Source organism: Micromys minutus (genome assembly GCF_963924665.1).
Source record: "Micromys minutus genome assembly, chromosome: 26".
Taxonomy (NCBI): Eukaryota; Metazoa; Chordata; class Mammalia; order Rodentia; family Muridae; genus Micromys; species Micromys minutus.
The window spans coordinates 42,162,510-42,181,041 of record NC_137961.1 but is presented as its reverse complement, the minus strand read 5'-3'; the positions used below and the strand labels follow the sequence as shown (position 1 = coordinate 42,181,041).

Here is an 18,532-nt window from a genome sequence, read left to right as displayed (position 1 = left end):
GGATCTGTTTTTGTTGTTTGTATGTATATAGTTGCAGGGTTGACCTCTCTGCACTGGACAGCCAATAAACCTCTTTACAGCAAATGGGAACCATCACTGAAAACCACAACTAAACCTAGTGCAGAGATGAACAGACAATGGGGAGCCCAGTCCAGGGAATACATCTGCCCCACATCTCCTGCATCTGTGTAACTACTGTGGGAGAGGTGGAAGATTTTAAGAGGCAGAGGACCAGGACATCTACTGTAAAGCAGTCTCTTAGAAATGGTTTGCAACCCCATTATCAACCAATCAAACTCTCCAGAGCTCCCAGGGACTAAAACACCAACCAATGAGCAATCATGGAGAGAACCATGGCTCCAGTTGCATATGTAGCAGAGGACAGCATTGTCTGTCATCAGTGGGTGAAGAGGCCTTTGGTCCAGTGAAGGCTTGTTCTCCCAGTGTAGGGGAATGGCAAGTGCTGAGGTGGGAGAGGGTGGTTGGGAGAGGGAGCACCATCATGAAATCAAGGGGGAAGGGTAGAAGCAGGGGAAAGGGGATAACATTTAAAATGTAAATTCAGAAAATATCCAATAAAAATGAAAAATATATTAATGAGATTGGAATGCAGAGCTCCACCCCTAGACAAAGAAGTATAGGCAATTCTACTTTCATGATATTTAACCTTAATTTCATATGTGAAGTTGCAAGGGCAGCAGAATTGCTGTGATACTTCACCCATTTCTTGTGTCACCCTAACTCATACCACGTTTGCTTTATCATTTGTCTAAGTCCATCTATAACACTTACTTTGGCCTGGGTCATTTATAATGAACAAATTCATTGGCTCACAGCTCTGGAGCTTGAGAAGTTGCTCACATCTGGCCAGCTGTGTGTTCCTCACCATATCATTGTATGACAGGAGGCAGAAGGGCAAGTGTCCCAGTTTGCTTCCGATTGCTGTGATAAACACCACAGGCAAAAGCAACTTGGAACAAAATGATTTATTGGCTTACATGTCCTGGTCACACTCCATCACTAAAGAGAGTCAGGATCAGAGGCAGGAACCATGTAGAAATGCTGTTTGCTGGCTTGCTTCCAATTACTTGCTCAGCTTACTTTCACAACCCAGGATCACTTACCCAGAGACAGTACTACCCACCGTAGGCTGGCCCACCCCCCATTAATCACTGATAGGGAAGATGCCCAGACACATGCCTATAGGCCAGTCCAATGGTGGCAACTGCTCAACTGAGTGTCTTTCCACCCAGGTGATTCTAGTTTGTCTCAAGGTGACAAAAACTGACCAGTACACCAAGAGAAAGCACACTGTGGCCCGAATCTCTGCTTGTAATTGCCTTCTGTATGGCAGGGTCATCTTAACCATAACACCTCCCTCTAGACTCAGTCTTCTGATGCTGACACACTGGGGACTGAGTTCTCAACACATGCTCTGCAGAGGACACATGCAAACTACTCTCCCTCGCCCTCCCCCTCTCTCCTCCTCCCCCTATTCCCTCCCCCTCTCCCTCTCCTGACTCTTGTGACTTATGTTCAGACATCACCCTTCTACCTTCCTACATACTTCTGTGCTTCTCTCCTGAGTGACAACATTCTTTTTATATAACAATAGCACAAGGGTCAAAATCAGAAAGATCACCATTAACATGGTGCATTGTCTAATCTCCAATCCTTATAAAAGTTTTCTCATTGTCCCATGGTTTTAGTAACAGACTCTCCCTTCTAGTACCTGATTCTAAGTCATGCTTTGTCCCCTCCTGCTTCAGTATGTGATCCTGGGTGACACGTCACATTAAGTCATGTCTCTAGGCTTTGATATTCATGATCACTTTTAGTCACAAAGTTTAATAAGTGCTTCCTTTTAAGAGAACAGGCCAAGTGTTCTGTAAAATGTCCCCAAGTGATAATCTTTTCTGATGTTTCCTTGTGGTTTTTGGCAGGAAGTCACCAACGCAATGAGGCGTTCGTGCAGATACACACTGTTGGTAGACACCACTGCTGCTGATTTCGTTATCACTGGGTGAGGGTAACATCTACCTCACATGTCCATGTGTGGTTCGCACTGACTGTCTTTATTTTTGAGGCTAAAGTGTCTTATGGAAACATCATGACAGCAATTAAGAAGTGTTTACAGTAAAATAGAGAGATGTTAAGAGACATGCAAACAAATCAAAAGGACTCACCTCGGATAATTTTGTAATTAAAAAATTAATAGTGATAGACTATAACCCACTGCATAAAATCTGTTACTAAAAATGAGTAACTTGCCAACTATACCTCAAAGCAGATGGAAAAGATGATATTAATTGATTATAATGCATTCCACAAGATAACCCATTCATTGTTTGTACTTATTTATAAATAAGGGAGAAAATAGATTTAAGAGAAGGAAAAAGTTCTTCCTGGGATAGAATTACAACTGACAAATGTAGAACAGATTAAAAAAATAAGTATTTTGTAACCATTATAGAACTAGGCAAGAATCGTTAATGGGCGCTAAAATGTTCATGGACTATTAGCCTATTAACCAATAATTACATGACCCAGTTCATTGTACCAAGCTGTTCAAGAATGCAGTAGGAAATGTCAGGCCTGTATCACCTTTAGATTTTAAACAGTCTGATACTTAACAGAAAAAAATTTAGTACACAGACCATTACAACACAGAGGAGAAACCTATGGGTTCTCTTAGAAAATGAAAGAGAAAAATTGACAAGAAAAGCCTATGGAAGGCACAATGTATCTGACCCAGGAAACAGTGTTTTCATGTAGCCCATGTGAGCATCATCCCGAAACCCGGCATCAACTGTTTTCACTGAGACAGACAGCAGGCTGCCAGCCTTGGTACTGGAGATGAGGAGGGAGAGTTTTACAGGCAGCTTCTGCTTTGGTTTCCAAGGGAAACAGCGGTGGAAGCTGCAGAAGAACAGGAGTGGGAAGGCAGTGGTTGGCACACGTGGGTCAGTCTTCTGCTTGCTCGTAGGTGGCTACCTGAACTTCCTTAGGGGAGCTGGGTTGTGGAGAGCCTTAATGTTCTATCTAGTAGAGTGATCAGCAGCAGGCTTCACAAATCCTTTCTGAATTTCTTGAGAAATAATTCATCCTTGGAATTTATTTTTCCCACTGGCCATCAAAAGTATGAATATTTTAGTACCTTGGGGCCAGAATACAGTTTTATTTTTCCTCTGTATAGTTACAGACACAAGTCAGAGAGAGGGAAGAATTTGATTGGCTATTAGGGCTTATGCATAAAGAGCACAGTTCAGACAGGACAATGGAGGCCTGGGTGGATCACTGGCAAACAGGTTTGCTGCAGAAACACAAGGATTCCTCAACATGCATGCAAAAAAGACAAGCATGGCAGCTGCACCTATAATCCCAGGGCTGGCGAATGGAGACCCATGCACACTCGCACACACGTGCGCACACACACACAGTGTATGGAGAGGTATTTCTTATTCTGGTTAATTGAGAAAACTTCTAAAATCTCTAATCTAAAATTCTCTTTCGAAGTTATCATGGGACCCTGGTTCTGAAATATTTTCTATGACCCCAAAGCAGCTGAAATGTTAACCAGGACATTACTGGGAACTAAAAACTGGATGCAGGGAATGACACCATCAGGAATTGTTGAAACACACCTGAGCATCACTGAGTTGCTTCTGTCATGCAGACCAGGAGTCTAAATCTTAGGATCTCAAGGAGGCTGTGTCTTCAGGATCCCACATATCTACTGTCATTTGACAAAAGTCCTGTATTTCGTGACACTTGATCACTGAAAGATCTACAACCAGACAATGCATCATGAGAATAGAAAGGTAAGTTAGAGAGAGGACTGGGCTCCAGTTCCATCAGGAAAAGTTGGGTATACAACCCGAGAGACTTTATAAACTGACTTTTAGTTAACTTAAGGAAGCTGACATGTGCCAGACATTTATCTAAATACCCTCCCTATATAGGCAGAGCAGGCCAAGGGTCTACAATAGGCTCTGTGAGCACACATGTGAATCACAATGTAACAATGAGGGCTGTCATCATTGACATGACCCCTAAATTTTTAGAAATGTAGGTTTTACTAAATTAAAAAAGTATGTGGGACTGGACTGGAGAGATGGCTCAACTGCTAAGAGCATTGGTTGCTTTTCCAGAGGTCTTGAGTTCAATTCCCAGAAACTACATGGCAGCTCACAACCATCTGTAATGGGATCAGATGCTCTCTTCTAGTGTGTCTGCAGACAGAGCACTCATATAAATAAAATACATTGATAAATAAATCTTTAAAAAGATAAAAGAAAGTATGGGGCCAGTTTTGGCAATCCATGTTTAACATGCCATATAGATGATACTGGTATGTTCACAAGTTTAAGAACCACCAGTTTACCATCTTATAATTCCCAAAGGTCTTGGATAAATCAGAGACGGCTGATTCAGATCTCATATAATGGGCTAAGGAAGATAGAGATTGTAACTTCCTGTGAGTTGCTGGTTCCGTACTATAGTGCACCATACTATATTACATCCTACAGCATCTTAGAGAAAACAGTGATTTTTTTTTTTTTTTTTTTTTTTTTTTTAAGACTGTGGGATGAGACGAAACCTGATAACTCTTGTTGGGCAAGCTTGAGTGAGGGCCTGGGAAGTTGACCTCTGAACAAAATACATCTAGCAGATATATTTTTGACTTGACCCTCAGTGTCCCTTCCTGAGGCTAGGGTACATACGGGTGATTAATGTTAGGTGGATGGGAAGAGACAAGAAACTTAGGGTAATTCCTTTAAATGAGAGCTTATAGATTTAGAAATTAATGAGCGCTGGTCCAGAGAGGAGTCCCAGGGATACTGCACACATGGTGTGGTCAGGGTACATGGTAATAACTGGTCCCAAGGACCAGAAATTCTGCTTTCTCTTCAGTGAGCATTTATTCAGTGCCTACTGTGTACTAGGTGTTATTCAGAGTGCTGGAGATATGGACAAAAATAAATGATTTAATTTAATTTAATTTTAATTACTTTGGTTACTTTGATCTTATTTACTTTGGCCTAGCTCTCCTTTCCCTTACCTATCTGTATATTGAACTCTTTTACTATGTAACATATATTCACATCTGGAGGAACAAAATACACAGGTCCTGGTCTTTAAAATGACAGGCATGTCTACATAAGCAGCTGAGGTGTTTTGAGGCACAGGAAATGACAATAGAGAAGCAAATAGATTCTATGTCCTTAACACCCTGCCTCTTCATGATGGAAGGCATGTCTGTGAGGAGTCAGGACGACACAGTGCTTTCAGAAGCTGGGTCTCCATCAGACATTTGCATAAAAAGCTCTAAGTTATTCTAGTCCTTGTGACAGCAGGATCAACGCTTAGAACGGGGCACGGGGACTGCCTCATCCAGACTCTCCAATCAGTTGTTTGTCCCCAAGTGGAAATGAAACCTGTTCCAGAAATAGAACCAAAGTGAACAGTTACTTGCTAATTTAATTCTTTTTTTAATTAGAAGAAAGTTCTGGTCATTTAAAGTGCTGGATTCCATGATGACCTGTGAAACCTGTGTAGAACATTGCTCTGACCCCATTCACACCATTATCCCTTCCATCTTTCCTTTTGCCTTCCACATCCCTCATAGCCCCATTTGCCCGGTCCTCTCTCTACCCCCTACGTTTATATATGAGAGAAGAGGTGCCTAGTTTGCCTTGTAAGGCTGACTCTTCGAGGTGAGGGCTTTGTGGGCTCTTCTGGAGTTCAGAGTCCTGCACACTCTGTGCTTGACTCTCTGGTTATTAATTTTGATTGCCAACTTGACTGGACTGAGAAGCACCTTAGCGTCTTGGGTTCTTTTTAAGCACACTGTCTTTCCATCTTGTAAGCAAGAACTGTTTGACTTCTTTGAATTCTTCTTAAAGTAGGATGTGCTTAAACCTTCAAGTCCCCATTTAGATGGGTCTGAGATTTCTCCCTTAGTTGTGCTGGGAATAATTGAAATGCCTGGGGCTTCTTTGTCTGTAGACCGTGAGGCCTGACAGATTACTTCTGATCTTTTCTTCTTTGACAGTGGGATTGCCTGGGGATTCTGGGACTGGCTAAACTTGACTGTAGAGAAGGAGAGAGCCAGGTAATGTCATTGTCCTTCCTTTCCAGCCCCCTCTGTCTGCCAGCCTCTCTAAACATGCGTCATGTACTCTCTCTCCTTTTGGCCTTCACATATACTGTTTTCTAGGCTTGGAATATTCCCTCCCATCTGGATTTTGGTTCTACTGCCTTCTACTCAGTCTTCAGGTTTCAGATACTTTCTCTTCCTGACACAGTTCCATAGAGCACCCCCTTGAATGCACACACACATAGGCATGCACATAGCAAAGGTTAGTGTCCCTTCCCGGAACTGTTATAACATCCTCCTGGTCTGAGTCTCCAACAGTTTCTGTCCCTTGCCCACCACAGGCTATGACATCCAATGGAGACAGCGTTTGGCCTGACCTTGACTTTGTCTTATTCCTTCTCCTCTCAAGGCTCAGCACAGTGACCAACCAACCCGAGTATCTTGAACCAGTACATGACAAATGAAGAATGTATACAGAAAGCTTTGTGGAAGGAAAAATGGGCCAGGTGAGGCTGACAAGAGCATGATTGGTGTTAGCATTCCTGTGTCAGGATCCCCCTCATACTATAATCATCTGTACCCCTTAAAATAGCCTCTGTTCTAACAGTGAGCAAGGAATAAGCATGCTCTGGACCAGTCATGGAATCTAGGTGATCAGTGTTTCTAAGTTACCCTATTTTTGCTTTAATTTAAACTTTTAATTTTAATTGAAAACTAATATATGTATATATTTGTAGGATACACTGATGTTTTAAGCTATATATATATACATTATATATATGAGATATTAACCTTATCCCACAATTCATATTTTTTATAACATAAACATCAAATAATCTTTTTTAAGCAATTTTGAAATATGTAATACATAATACATTTCCATTGGTTCTGTCACCCCACTCTGTAGTAGATCTTGAATATATGTTCTTCCTAAGTATACTTGTGTTCCTGGTCAGCATCTCTCCACACTTGCCACATCTCTCTCTCTACCCATCAGCTTCTGCAACTACCACTTTATCATAGAGTCTATGTGTAAGTTTGTCTTCCTGGTACCTCCTTGTCTCACATAACACAATGTACTCTAGGTTTATCTGCATGATGGAATTTGCTTTCATTTTAAAATTTAATAATATTCCAGGCTCTCCTCTTTCTCTCTCTCTCTCTCTCTCTCTCTCTCTCTCTCTCTCTCTCTCTCTCTCTCTCTCTCTTGTGTGTTTGTGTGTGTGTGTAACTTTTAAACAACTGATTTGTCCATTGTAGGACACTGATGCTGCTTGCATATCTTAGGTAGTGAGAACGATGCTGTGGTGAGTGTGGTGAGCATGGAAATATAGACGCTTCATTTCAGTTCCTTGGGGTCTACAATCAGTATAGGGGTTGCTGGATTATATGGTAATTCCAGCTTATATTTTTGGAAGTATTCCATGCTGTTTTATATAACAGACATCAGAATTTATATTCCCATCAACAATATGAAATGCTTCCCCTTCTCCACATTCCTTCCAATATTTGCTATTGTTCAGCAATTTCAAACAGTTGTTCTGACAGGCATGATGTAGTAGTATATTACTTAAATTTTAATGTATGTATCATTGATGATTAGTGACTTTGAGCATATTTTTTGTATATGTATGTTGGATATTTATATACCTTTAAAAATAAATGTCTAATAAGCCCTTCCTCCAGTTTAGGCAGTTGTTTTCTGGAACTGAGTATGTCAAGTGCTGCATATCTTTTGGATACCAATTCATCGTCAGCGGCATGGCTTGACTGTATTTGCTCCCATTATGTAAACCATCTCTACTGTGATGGTTCCTCCCCTTGCTGTGCAGAGGCTCTTATGAATTTTAACATTTATTTGAGCATACACACATGTGTGTGTGCGTGTGTGTGCACCACGGTGGCACATGTGGGTGTTAAGAGGACAACTTGTAAAACCTGGTTCTCTTCCTCCATCATGTGTACTGTTGGAGAGGGGGCTGACCTCAGGAACTCAGGCTCGCCCTGTGCTCTCCACACAGACCCATCTCCCTGGGAAACACATTGTTAATGGAGTGTACTCCCTTTACCTATTTTGACTTTATTGTCTGTACTTTGGACGTCAAATTCATCTCAGCTGAGTCCTCCAGAAGTCAGAGCTAGTAAAGTTGAGTCCCTGCCTAGAGGGAATCCTGGGAGGAAGAGACGACAGCACTCTCTGTTTCCTGTCTGTCACTCTCTCTGTTTCCTGTCTGTCACTCTCTCTGTTTCCTGTCTGTCACTCTCTCTGTTTCCTGTCTGTCACTCTCTGTTTTCTGTCTGTCACTCTCTCTGTTTCCTGTCTGTCACTCTCTCTGTTTCCTGTCTGTCACTCTCTCTGTTTCCTGTCTGTCACTATCTGTTTTCTGTCTGTCACTATCTGTTTTCTGTTTGTCACTCTCTTTGTTTCCTGTCTGTCACTCTCTGTTTCCTGTCTGTCACTCTCTCTGTTTCCTGTCTGTCACTCTCTGTTTCCTGTCTGTCATTCTCTGTTTCCTGTCTGTCACTCTCTGTTTCCTGTCTGTCACTCTCTGTTTCCTGTCTGTCACTCTCTGTTTCCTGTCTGTCACTCTCTCTGTTTCCTGTCTGTCACTCTCTCTGTTTCCTGTCTGTCACTCTCTCTGTTTCCTGTCTGTCACTCTCTCTGTTTCCTGTCTGTCACTCTCTCTGTTTCCTGTCTGTCACTCTCTCTGTTTCCTGTCTGTCACTCTCTCTGTTTCCTGTCTGTCACTCTCTCTGTTTTCTGTCTGTCTCTCCACTGCCTAAAGCATGCAGTTGTGACTCAGTTTGTGCATCGAATGCCACATTCATCTTCCCTTAGGGGAATTTTGGCAATTAAAATTAATTTGACTTCACTCATTTTTATCTTTCTAAAATTTAGCCAAAACTATTTACTTTATATCCTTTTAATTCTCTTGTGTTTATTACACTTTTTCCTCTATTCCTTACTGAAGACAAAATAATATATCATTGTGTATATATATCATATTTTCTCTATTTATTCTTAGCCCATTGATAGTGTTTATTTACTAGTTTTGTGTCTTTTTTTAAAAACTGCATCTAGCAGGAAGATATTGCTAGTCAAAGTTTGTGTTTATTAGGATATGAAATTAAATATACATGTGCTTTTTAGTTACTTAAAATGTATTATTCTCTTCCTCCTTTTCTTCCCCCTCCTCCTCCTCCTTTTTCCTCTTCTTCATCTTTATCTTCATCTTCTTCTTGTTATTCTCCTTAGAAGCATTTAGATTTACTCTCTCAGTCCATTTTTTCTGGCATTTGTTCCTGACCTAGAGATGGGGAGTGGTCATTTAATCCGCTGAAAGGTCAGACACTGAGGCAGCAGTTGGCCCTGTGAGGGCCTTGCTGGCTCTCCCCGAGCTGAGGTCTTGCACATTCTTTTCTTTGCCTCCCTCATGCTTAATTTTAATTGTCAGCTTCACTGGATTAAGAATCACCTGAGAGAGTAGAAAACCACACTTCCTGGTGTGTCTGAAAGCACGTTTTCAGAGATGGTAAAGGAGAAAACCTGCTCTGAGTGTGGGCAGTACTGTCCCATCTGCCATCCTGGGCTGGGCTGGAATTGGGAAAGAGGCAGAAGTATTCGCTGCAGACATTTTCTCAATGTCCTCTGGTTACTGTGATGTGTGCTGCTCTCAACACCATGATGGGTTTAAATCTCTGAAAGCATAATCTCAAACAATTCTCTGTCAGATGTTCTTTTCCAGGGTTGGAAAAATCTAACACCTGTTCCCCCTATTCAAAGGGTGTCTTTCTTGCTGCTGTTCCAGATCTCAGTGGTTCCTATGGCCCAGGAAAAGTTACTCAAATACATTTTTGTGTTGTCAGATGATGAGGAAAATATATAGGTTAGAGGTTATTGAGACTGGCTTTAAATTGTGCCCATAGGAATTGAACAATGCCATTGTCTCCTTGCAGAACGATTGGGCTTTTCTGAAATACAAACCACAGCCTCGCTGTGGAGAAAGACATACACTGGGAGTTGGGGTTGCTGAGGACTATCAGCTGGCTCCCCGCTGTCAACCTGAGAGAGCATCCAGCTTATTTTGATGACATCTATTAAATATTGTCAGAGGGAGAGCTTAGCAGAGGAGCAAGGCTGGGAATTCTGTTTCGTTTACATATTTGCAAAATAGACATGAATAACATGGATCTACTCTTGTTTCCAGTTGTGACTTTAAAAAAGTGGTTTTCACATGTTCTGTGAATCACCAGTTTCTGTCACGTGTTGGGTACAACCACTGACACCTAGAGATCAGGTGCTGATAGACCAGTCATGAAAGAAGGGGCAATATTCTGCGAACGTGTGTCTCTTCTCCTGGTTACATGAAATGTGGTTCCTCCATTGAAACAGTATCCTAAATAGAAATTAGCTCAGCCCACAAAAGCCTATTTTAGCCCACATTAGTGCTGATAACAATTAATATTAAAAGGGACATGAGCTTTTAGTGTGACTTAATGTTACAATTTGGAGTTTTCACTAAGCAAGGCAGGATTCATTGTAGAAGGGGGTGGTGGACCAGATATTCCTTTCCTTAGGGAGCTCTTAGACAAAGAGAGGCTCTGTGGTCATCCACAGGTCATAGCCAGGAAGTCAAGAAGCTGCTGCAGGGGCTGACAAGATGGTTCAGTGGGTAAAGGTGTTTGCTGTCAAGCCTGTTGATCCCTGGGACCCACGTGGTGGAAGGAGAGAGCCGAGTCCTGTACACTGTTCTCACCTCCACAGTCCTCCACGGCAGGCATGCACCATTCCAGCCTACCAGACACTTTCTGTTCTCTTACCTAAGTTTTAAAATAGAGTATCTCTTCATACAATACATTTTACATATTCTTTCTTTTCCTCCAACTCCTCCCAGATCCTCTCTGCCCCCATATCCACCCAAAGTTCACGTTTTTTCTCTCTCAAAAACAAAACAAACATTTTTTTAAAAAACCAAAAGAAACAAATAAGCAAGACAAAAGGTACCTAAAGAAATAAAAATTTTAAAACCTGTTTTAAAAAATGGAATCTGCTGCTGAGCATGTGAGGAGACTGTCAGAGCTCAGTACAGAGTGGACCTTTTGGAGTGCTTCCCACAGCCTAACCACGTGTATAGCAGATGACTTCCCACACTTTGAGTGTTGGACTACAGGCAAATGAGTTCCAATGCCCAATTTCCTTCCTATGGTCTTGTCTCGGTCTGAAGAGCAATGAACAGTTGCCCATCTCTATGAAAAACAAGAAGTGATGGATTGCAGAAATTCATCTTTTCTTTTAGCTTTCAGATTTATAGATGTGTCGAGGAGCACATGAGATGTTAATCCACATGTTTAATAATGGGTCCATTCTGTAACTGTACCTAAAGCATGTAAAACCTCACATTGTTACCAAGGATACGAAGGCTGGTGAGCTCTAACCTGGAGTCAGAAGAGGAACAAGGGAAAAGAAAAGATGCCTAACTGGAGTCAGTCTCAGGACTAACTCACCAGACTGGAGACCCAGTTTATGTCTGTCTTCTGAGCATCATGCTCAGATAGAGAATTCCTAATTCAAAAAACTGACTTCCAAGTGCCCTAAATTGAAAACCTTTCTAGTGCTGACATGGCATTCAAAAACTTTAAATTTTGTGGCATTTTATATTTCCACTTTTTAGGTTAGAGATGCTCCCCTAGTAAAGTCAGATATCCCCAAATCTAATAACTCTAAAACCTAAAATACTTATGATTCCCAGACTACCGAGTCAAGGTAGCCTAACCTGGATACACCCTGGGTTAGAGCCTGTGGAATGAGACCCTGTGAAAGGCCCATTGCAGCTCAGTGGTGCTTGCTATAGTTTAGATTTGAAATGCTACCCTACCCTACATTTCTCTCCCCTAGAAGGTTAGAGGATTGTTTACCCAATTTGGTGTTTTTCAGAGATTCTGGGAACTTAAAGAGATCGTGCCTAGTGCAAGGTCTTCCAGTGACTGGGGATATGCCGGGGAGGGTTGTGGGGACCCCAGTCTCTTTCGCTTACTCTCATTCATCCCAGACACAAGGGAAGGCTTGTTACTGTGCTGTCTGGTCCCTGTCATAATGGGCACTTGACACAGGTCCCCAAAGCAATGGGTGCACTCACCTTGAACTAAAACCACCAAAACTCTGATTCATAAATAACCTTTCCCCTTTATAAATGGATTATAATCTCAGGCCACTTGTCAGAAAAACAGAAAACTAACAAATAGAGTATGTGCATACTTTTATATCAAAGCCGAGAAGAGGCCGACTGGAAGCCTTCTCTGAGATTTTTGGTTGAGCTTCAAACATTTGTGCATGTTTCCATCCTCCACCTAGTGTTTTCTTTTGTTTTAGTTAGGAACTGAAATAGAAAAGTTCTGGGTAGAGTTAGTTGAAGTCCTAAAATTTCAGTTCATCTATAAGTTACTAACATACACACACAGGCATATGAAATATATAGTATATGGGGGAAGTCCTTCAGGAAGTGCTTTGGAATATTAGAAAATACCATCTGTTAGGTCTATTTATTTGTTAATTTTTCTTGCTGGACGTTGTGCTTTGAAGGCTGGCCTTGCTGGAACCTAGTTTGGGAAGCAGAGTTTTGAAGAACATATGATCATTCTCCACCCAGCATCTTCCAAGCCACATGTGTGAAGAGGAGGTGAGCAGCCATATGATCAGCTAACACATCTCTGCTCCCTCTGCAAGGAGACAGCTTTTCCACAGGGGCATGTGGTAAAACATCAATAATGCTTGATACATACATATACACACACACACACACACACACACACACGACAATAAGGAATTACGTGGTGAATTTATGGAACTGCCAAAGTGGCATAATACACAGTTATTAACTGGTGACTGGGAATAGTACACAGAAAGGGAGAGAGTGCTCAGGGATCATTTAAGGGAGAAAGGGAAAACAGGGGCAGGCTGCTGTAATCATTGAATGTGCGCATGTGGGCAAGGTCTGGAAGGTGAGGTGGCAGATGAGAAGCAAAGCAGTTCTGAGGACACTGGGAATCTGAGTTCCTTTTTTCTCAGCACAGTCTCAAGCAAACCAGGCGGTCCTCCAGTTCTCTCTCTAGCTGAAGAGGATCCTGCCTCCGCCCCTTTCCATATGCTGGAATTATAGAATCATGACCACCATGCCCAGAAAAAATAATTTTTAATATGATAAAAATGTTTAAGATGGTGAATTCACCATGTAGTTGATGCTGTGGGAACAGAAGGGTGTCACTTAGAAGTAGAGATTAGAATTTTCAGAAGAGAAATGCCATTAAGAGAATTCACTCTCCTTTTCTGTCTGCCAACTCCAAGGATATTCAGGTCCATGGTACCGAAAACACTTCGGAGGAGTTGATAAGCAAAACTGAGGAGAGCTGGAACCTGACTGTATCTGGACCCCTCCCCCAAGGTGATTGCAATAGGGAATACACGTTGAAACAGTTGTCTAATGTGCTCCAGCTTGGGTGTCTTGGCAGAGCTCACATTTAGGAATCAAGAAATAGGCAGATGGGGAGAGAACCTGGGGTCCTAACAAGTAGGAATACGGAGCAAGAGAAACTGAATAGAGAAATTTCCAAAGTAAAATGTTCATTTAACATCAATAGAAAATGATGTATCCAGATGAATAGCAAAGGAAGGAAAACCAGCGACTCTAATTTGGTGTCAGTTAGGGAATTCTTAAAGGTTTCCAGAAAAAAATCCCTTTGCTCCTTGTGTTGACATTAGTAAGTAATTTCCCAAGGCTCTTGGCTTTGGCCACTTTTTTCTTCCTCTATTGCTGGCTAGAGAAGGTGGCTCAGTGAAGGATGCTAACAAAATCCACACAAGACACGGCCATACATTTTATTCTTTGGGTAAAGAAAGTTAAATCTCTCAGCCCAACATTTGCAAATTATTCTTTTAGCACAAAAGAATATACCCAGAAGTGTGTATTTAGATAGCTTCAGCATTTTAAATAGGTAAATGGAAGAATTTTTTTCCTAAAATACTTGAAAATATGATTAAAAATACCTTATATCTCTAAATCAGTACTTGACCTGTGACTTCGAAATAGGGCTCTGTGTACACATTATATAAAAATTCTAAACTGTTTTCAGAGGGCAACTTTTTCAAATTCCAAATCTTAGCTGACACTCCAATCCCCTTCTCTTGGATCCATGTTAGACTTGCTGAGCTCAAACAATGTCACGTCTGAAGTTGCTTAGAGTGGCAAACACACCAGAGAAAACGTTAGTTCCTGAACCTCCAATAATCTTCTTTATATAAATATTATTTTCTGCTTTCAAAACAGATATGGTGATTTTAGGACACTATCCCTCACCACCTCAGATCTAAAGTTAGGTACATATAGTACAAAGCTGTATACTAAATTACTTTGGGCTATACCAAATTATTAAATTACTTTTCTTAAAAAATTTTTAGCCTCAACGAGTTTTAGTTTTATACCCAGGAATGTATGGGTATCTAATAAGTAATATGTTGTGCTAAAATGCACCTGCTTTCATAGTCTTAAAAAAGTCTTTGAGTCATAGCAATTTAATCCATGTGTCCTGCAACACACAGTTTCTGTGGTATAGTATTTAGATTATCCCACCTGGGAATGAATGGGGAACCATTCATTGTGCAAACCAGTCCGTCCCCATTCCTCTTCCACAGACTAGGAAACTGAGGTGTTCGAAGATGAACTTTGTCTAAGATCAAGCACCTCATTTTCTGACATTGAGGCCTGTCTAGAAAGATGACATTCTTTTGCTCTTAAGCATCATTCAAGAATTATGATTTTTAAGAGCATAGTTCTTAAGATAGGACAGTTACCACACCTGGCAATCACAGGGTTGGACTTCAGATCCTTAAAGATCAACCCCCATTTCCTTTGTCCTCACTCACCCTTTGGAAAAAAGTAACTAAAACTATTTGATATAATAATGAGAATTAAAATTCACGGAAGGGTATAAAATAATCCTAATTCTCAAGCCTAAATCTATCACCATTTATATGTATAATGTGTATGGTGTGTTTGTGAATTCAATTATTCTACAAGATGGACAAAATGGCATTTCAGCTGATTTTTTAATCTGTTGTAATTAAGCAAGACAAATAGGAAATGCACTTTAGGACAGCATGACAATGCTTCTTCCTTCAGCCACAAAAAAGTGGGAAATAATGAGATCTTTATTATGAAAATTTCTCTGACCCAGTGAAGTTGATAAAATAAGGGTTTCAGTTAAATCTTATAAATTAACTCTTGTGTCACTGCATTCTCGGTCATGGTTGGGAGGAGGGTGCTGCTGAGCACAGTCCAAATGACAGCATTTCCAAAGGCTTCACCCCTGCATCTCACACAACATTTTCATAGTGCTCAGGACTAACTTGTAGTTTCATACTCTCAGAGGGATATGGTAATTCCTAGTACATGCCTCCCAGAAATGTTGAGGGCATTTTGTAAAATTTGTTTTACAAGCTAATAAAAAGAAATCCTAATCTGTGAAAATATTACATCAAGTTATTTTGAACATGGTTAGGAAATACATTAGTGTTAATAAATATTTTTAAAACTCCGGATAAAGTTTCAGAAACTCGACTCAGATGAAGACAGTAAGAAGTAACACGACCACCTAACATCAGAGCCTCACATGACATAATCAGCACTTTATTTGAAACCACGATCTTGTCAGAGGTCAGGATTTGATTGTACATCCCAACATTTTTTAAGTCGCCTCACTCTAAAACCCATCCGGTATCAGGAGGATTTACCTATTCTATCTTGATTGTTTATGTCTTTTAGCAATTACCATGTTTGAAAAGCTATCAGGCAATATATATATATATAAAGGAACATACAATTTTCCTTCACATTCTTCAAATGCAAAGCAGCCCGATTCTGTGAGAATAGCTCCGCCCTCATTCGGTGCCTGGCCAGGAAGGCTCCAGAGACTCACCTGATGGCCAGCACTTTTGGGGCTGTTTTGCAAAGCATTTAACATTGTTTAATTTGTTCAGAAGCAAATGAAACTTTCTTTCCTGATTACTGCCTCTTCCCACTGTCCCGATTCTCTGTACCTCCCTAAAATACACCCTCAACATGCTTATTTACATGAGGATCAGGCCCCAGAGGTCTGCAACCCCATCACATACCATGCCGGTTTCTAACAATGTGAAGGCTGTTGGAGCAGAAATTCTCTTCCCTAAGGAGCTGAGTATAGCAGTGTCTGTCAACATGGAACCCTTGTATAAACAGGTCAGACTATTGTCTCGTGGTCCCACCTGCCTTGGCTCTGGTTGATGTAGCAACAGTATCTGTCATAGGGGCTGTTTTGCTTGTAGGAGCAAACAATGATACTGTCCTGGGGCACAAAGAAGACGCTGTCCTCGGGCTCAGGGCGGTCAGATCTGTCCCAGGCTGAGCACTTGGCATCCAAGGCACTATAGGCGAGGGAACTGGCCGAGGGGCAGTAGCCATCTAGATATCTGGATGTCTCCTCCTGTCGCCCACTCTGAACTAGACTCTGGCATTCTCCTTCCTCTGTGGGAGTGGGAGTAGTAATGGAGCTGGCCATAGGCACCTCACCTGGTCCCTGTGGGAGCTGCTTGCCTCTGAGGCCTGCCTTCTTAGCCAGTTCGTCCGAGCTCCCCTTGCCCGACTCCAGGTCTGATGGGGTCCTCAGGAGCTCCACTACTTCTTTGTCCTTGGGCTTTCTGAAGCAGGGCAATTTGCGAACCCAGAGTAGCTCGTTCTCCGGCCATTTGGTGCAGCCTTCGGTTTTCCTGGCCAGAGCAATGGCTGCAATGCCTGGTAGGCAGATGGCTGGCCCGATGGCTAACAGAGGGATGTTCCCCAGAGTTTCCCCCTTCATGCCAGAGACAGTGAACATGAAACCAAAGACCAGAAAAACACTAACCAGGGCCACCACCAGCCCAGTCCTCGGATTTATGTCATCAGGCCGCATCTTTCACTCCATCCAGGTTGGGGGCTTCCTGGTAGCCAGAGAGTGCCCCTTTTCTTTTTCTGTGGGAGGTGAAGCCACAGGGATTAAAAAAAACCCCAATCCAACTTCCCACCCACCAACTCTTTCTTGCTATCTTGCTCTCTCTCTCTCTCTCTCTCTCTCTCTCTCTCTCTCTCTCTCTCTCTCTGTCTGTCTCTGTCTCTCTCTGTCTCTCTGTCTCTCTGTCTCTCTCTGTCTCTCTGTCTCTCTGTCTCTCTGTCTCTGTCTCTGTCTCTCTGTCTCTGTCTCTCTCTCTCTCTCTCTCTCTCTCTGTCTCTCCTTCTCTCCGCGCACGCACACACAGACACACACACACACACACACACCATTCTCTCTCCTCACCCTCCCTCTTTTCTCCCCTATTACTTTTGCAACCCTGCCTATCTCATACCAACATGTGCTAAGTACAGTCGCCGAGTTACCTGAAGGTTCCTGCCACCTCTCAGTGTCTCCAGAAAGCTTCCTTCGGGCTGCCCCTCGGTTCTCTCTGATTCTGAGAGCCGAACCTGGTTTCCCCACGGATACGGCACAGGAGGGGGGTAGGGAAGGGAGGAAGGAGGTAGGATAGGGGAGGAGGGTCTTTCCCAGCCTCTGCGAGTAGGTCGCCAGAGCTCAGGAAGTCGAGCCTGGGCGCCGCGGATGGATCGGAGTGGGCGCGCGCCACGGCCGGCGGGGAGGGAGGACTCTGTCCCGGCTGGAAAACCGCGCGAGCCTGGCCGCCTTACATCACTTGCACTGCGCTGGGAACAGAGATGGACGCGCGGGGGCGCGAGGGGGTCAGAGCTCAGCCCGCGGGAAGCCAGCTGCTGGGGGCTCTCATCGCGGAGTAGGGGGCGGGTGGCTTAGACCCGTGTCTGTTTCGCTGCCGTAAGCCGGAGCCCAGAGCGCCTTGCCCATGGAGCAGCTGGCGCACCGTCTTAGTCTGGGTTCCAAATTCAGGGTCTAAGGGTTCCGGGGACAGCGTGAGATGATGTCAGGGACTGGCTCTTTTGACCAACTCGACATTTCCCTAGAAAATGCCTCTGCCCCGACAGCAGCCAAGTTCCCCGGGAGCTCCTCCAAGTGCACAAGATACCCTCGAAGAAGCCGGGTCGGGTCGCAGGCTGCTTCTGCCTGACCTGAGCGTCACCAGAGAGCACCCAGGCTGTAGGAGCATGAAGGGTAGGCTTCCAGGTCTTGCCTGTGCCTAGAAGTCACCCGAGTCTCTTTCACTGTACTTTCATCTTTGCACTTGGCAGAAAGTGGCCTTGGAAACTCAGTCCCACAGTTGTGGTTCCAACCGCACCGACAGGGGCAAGGAAGAAGGGCTCTGATCTTTTTTCAGGATCGCCCAGGTAGCCTGCAAGACAGACTTTGGTTTGGCAGGTCAGGCCCAACCTGAGGCAGGAGACAAGACTCTCCTTTCTTGCTGACAGC

The 18,532-nt window shown here is 42.9% G+C and overlaps 1 protein-coding gene across 1 annotated transcript; it reads right to left on the bottom strand.

Annotated features, from left to right (window-relative positions):
- Positions 1 to 16,369: 16,369 nt before the first annotated feature.
- Positions 16,370 to 17,077, bottom strand: TMEM215 (transmembrane protein 215; the record flags this gene model as incomplete). The annotated part of the gene is made up of 1 exon (XM_080938736.1): positions 16,370 to 17,077. The coding sequence occupies one exon, from the start codon at positions 17,075 to 17,077 to the stop codon at positions 16,370 to 16,372; it is 708 nt and encodes a 235-aa protein (XP_080794862.1).
- Positions 17,078 to 18,532: the final 1,455 nt, after the last annotated feature.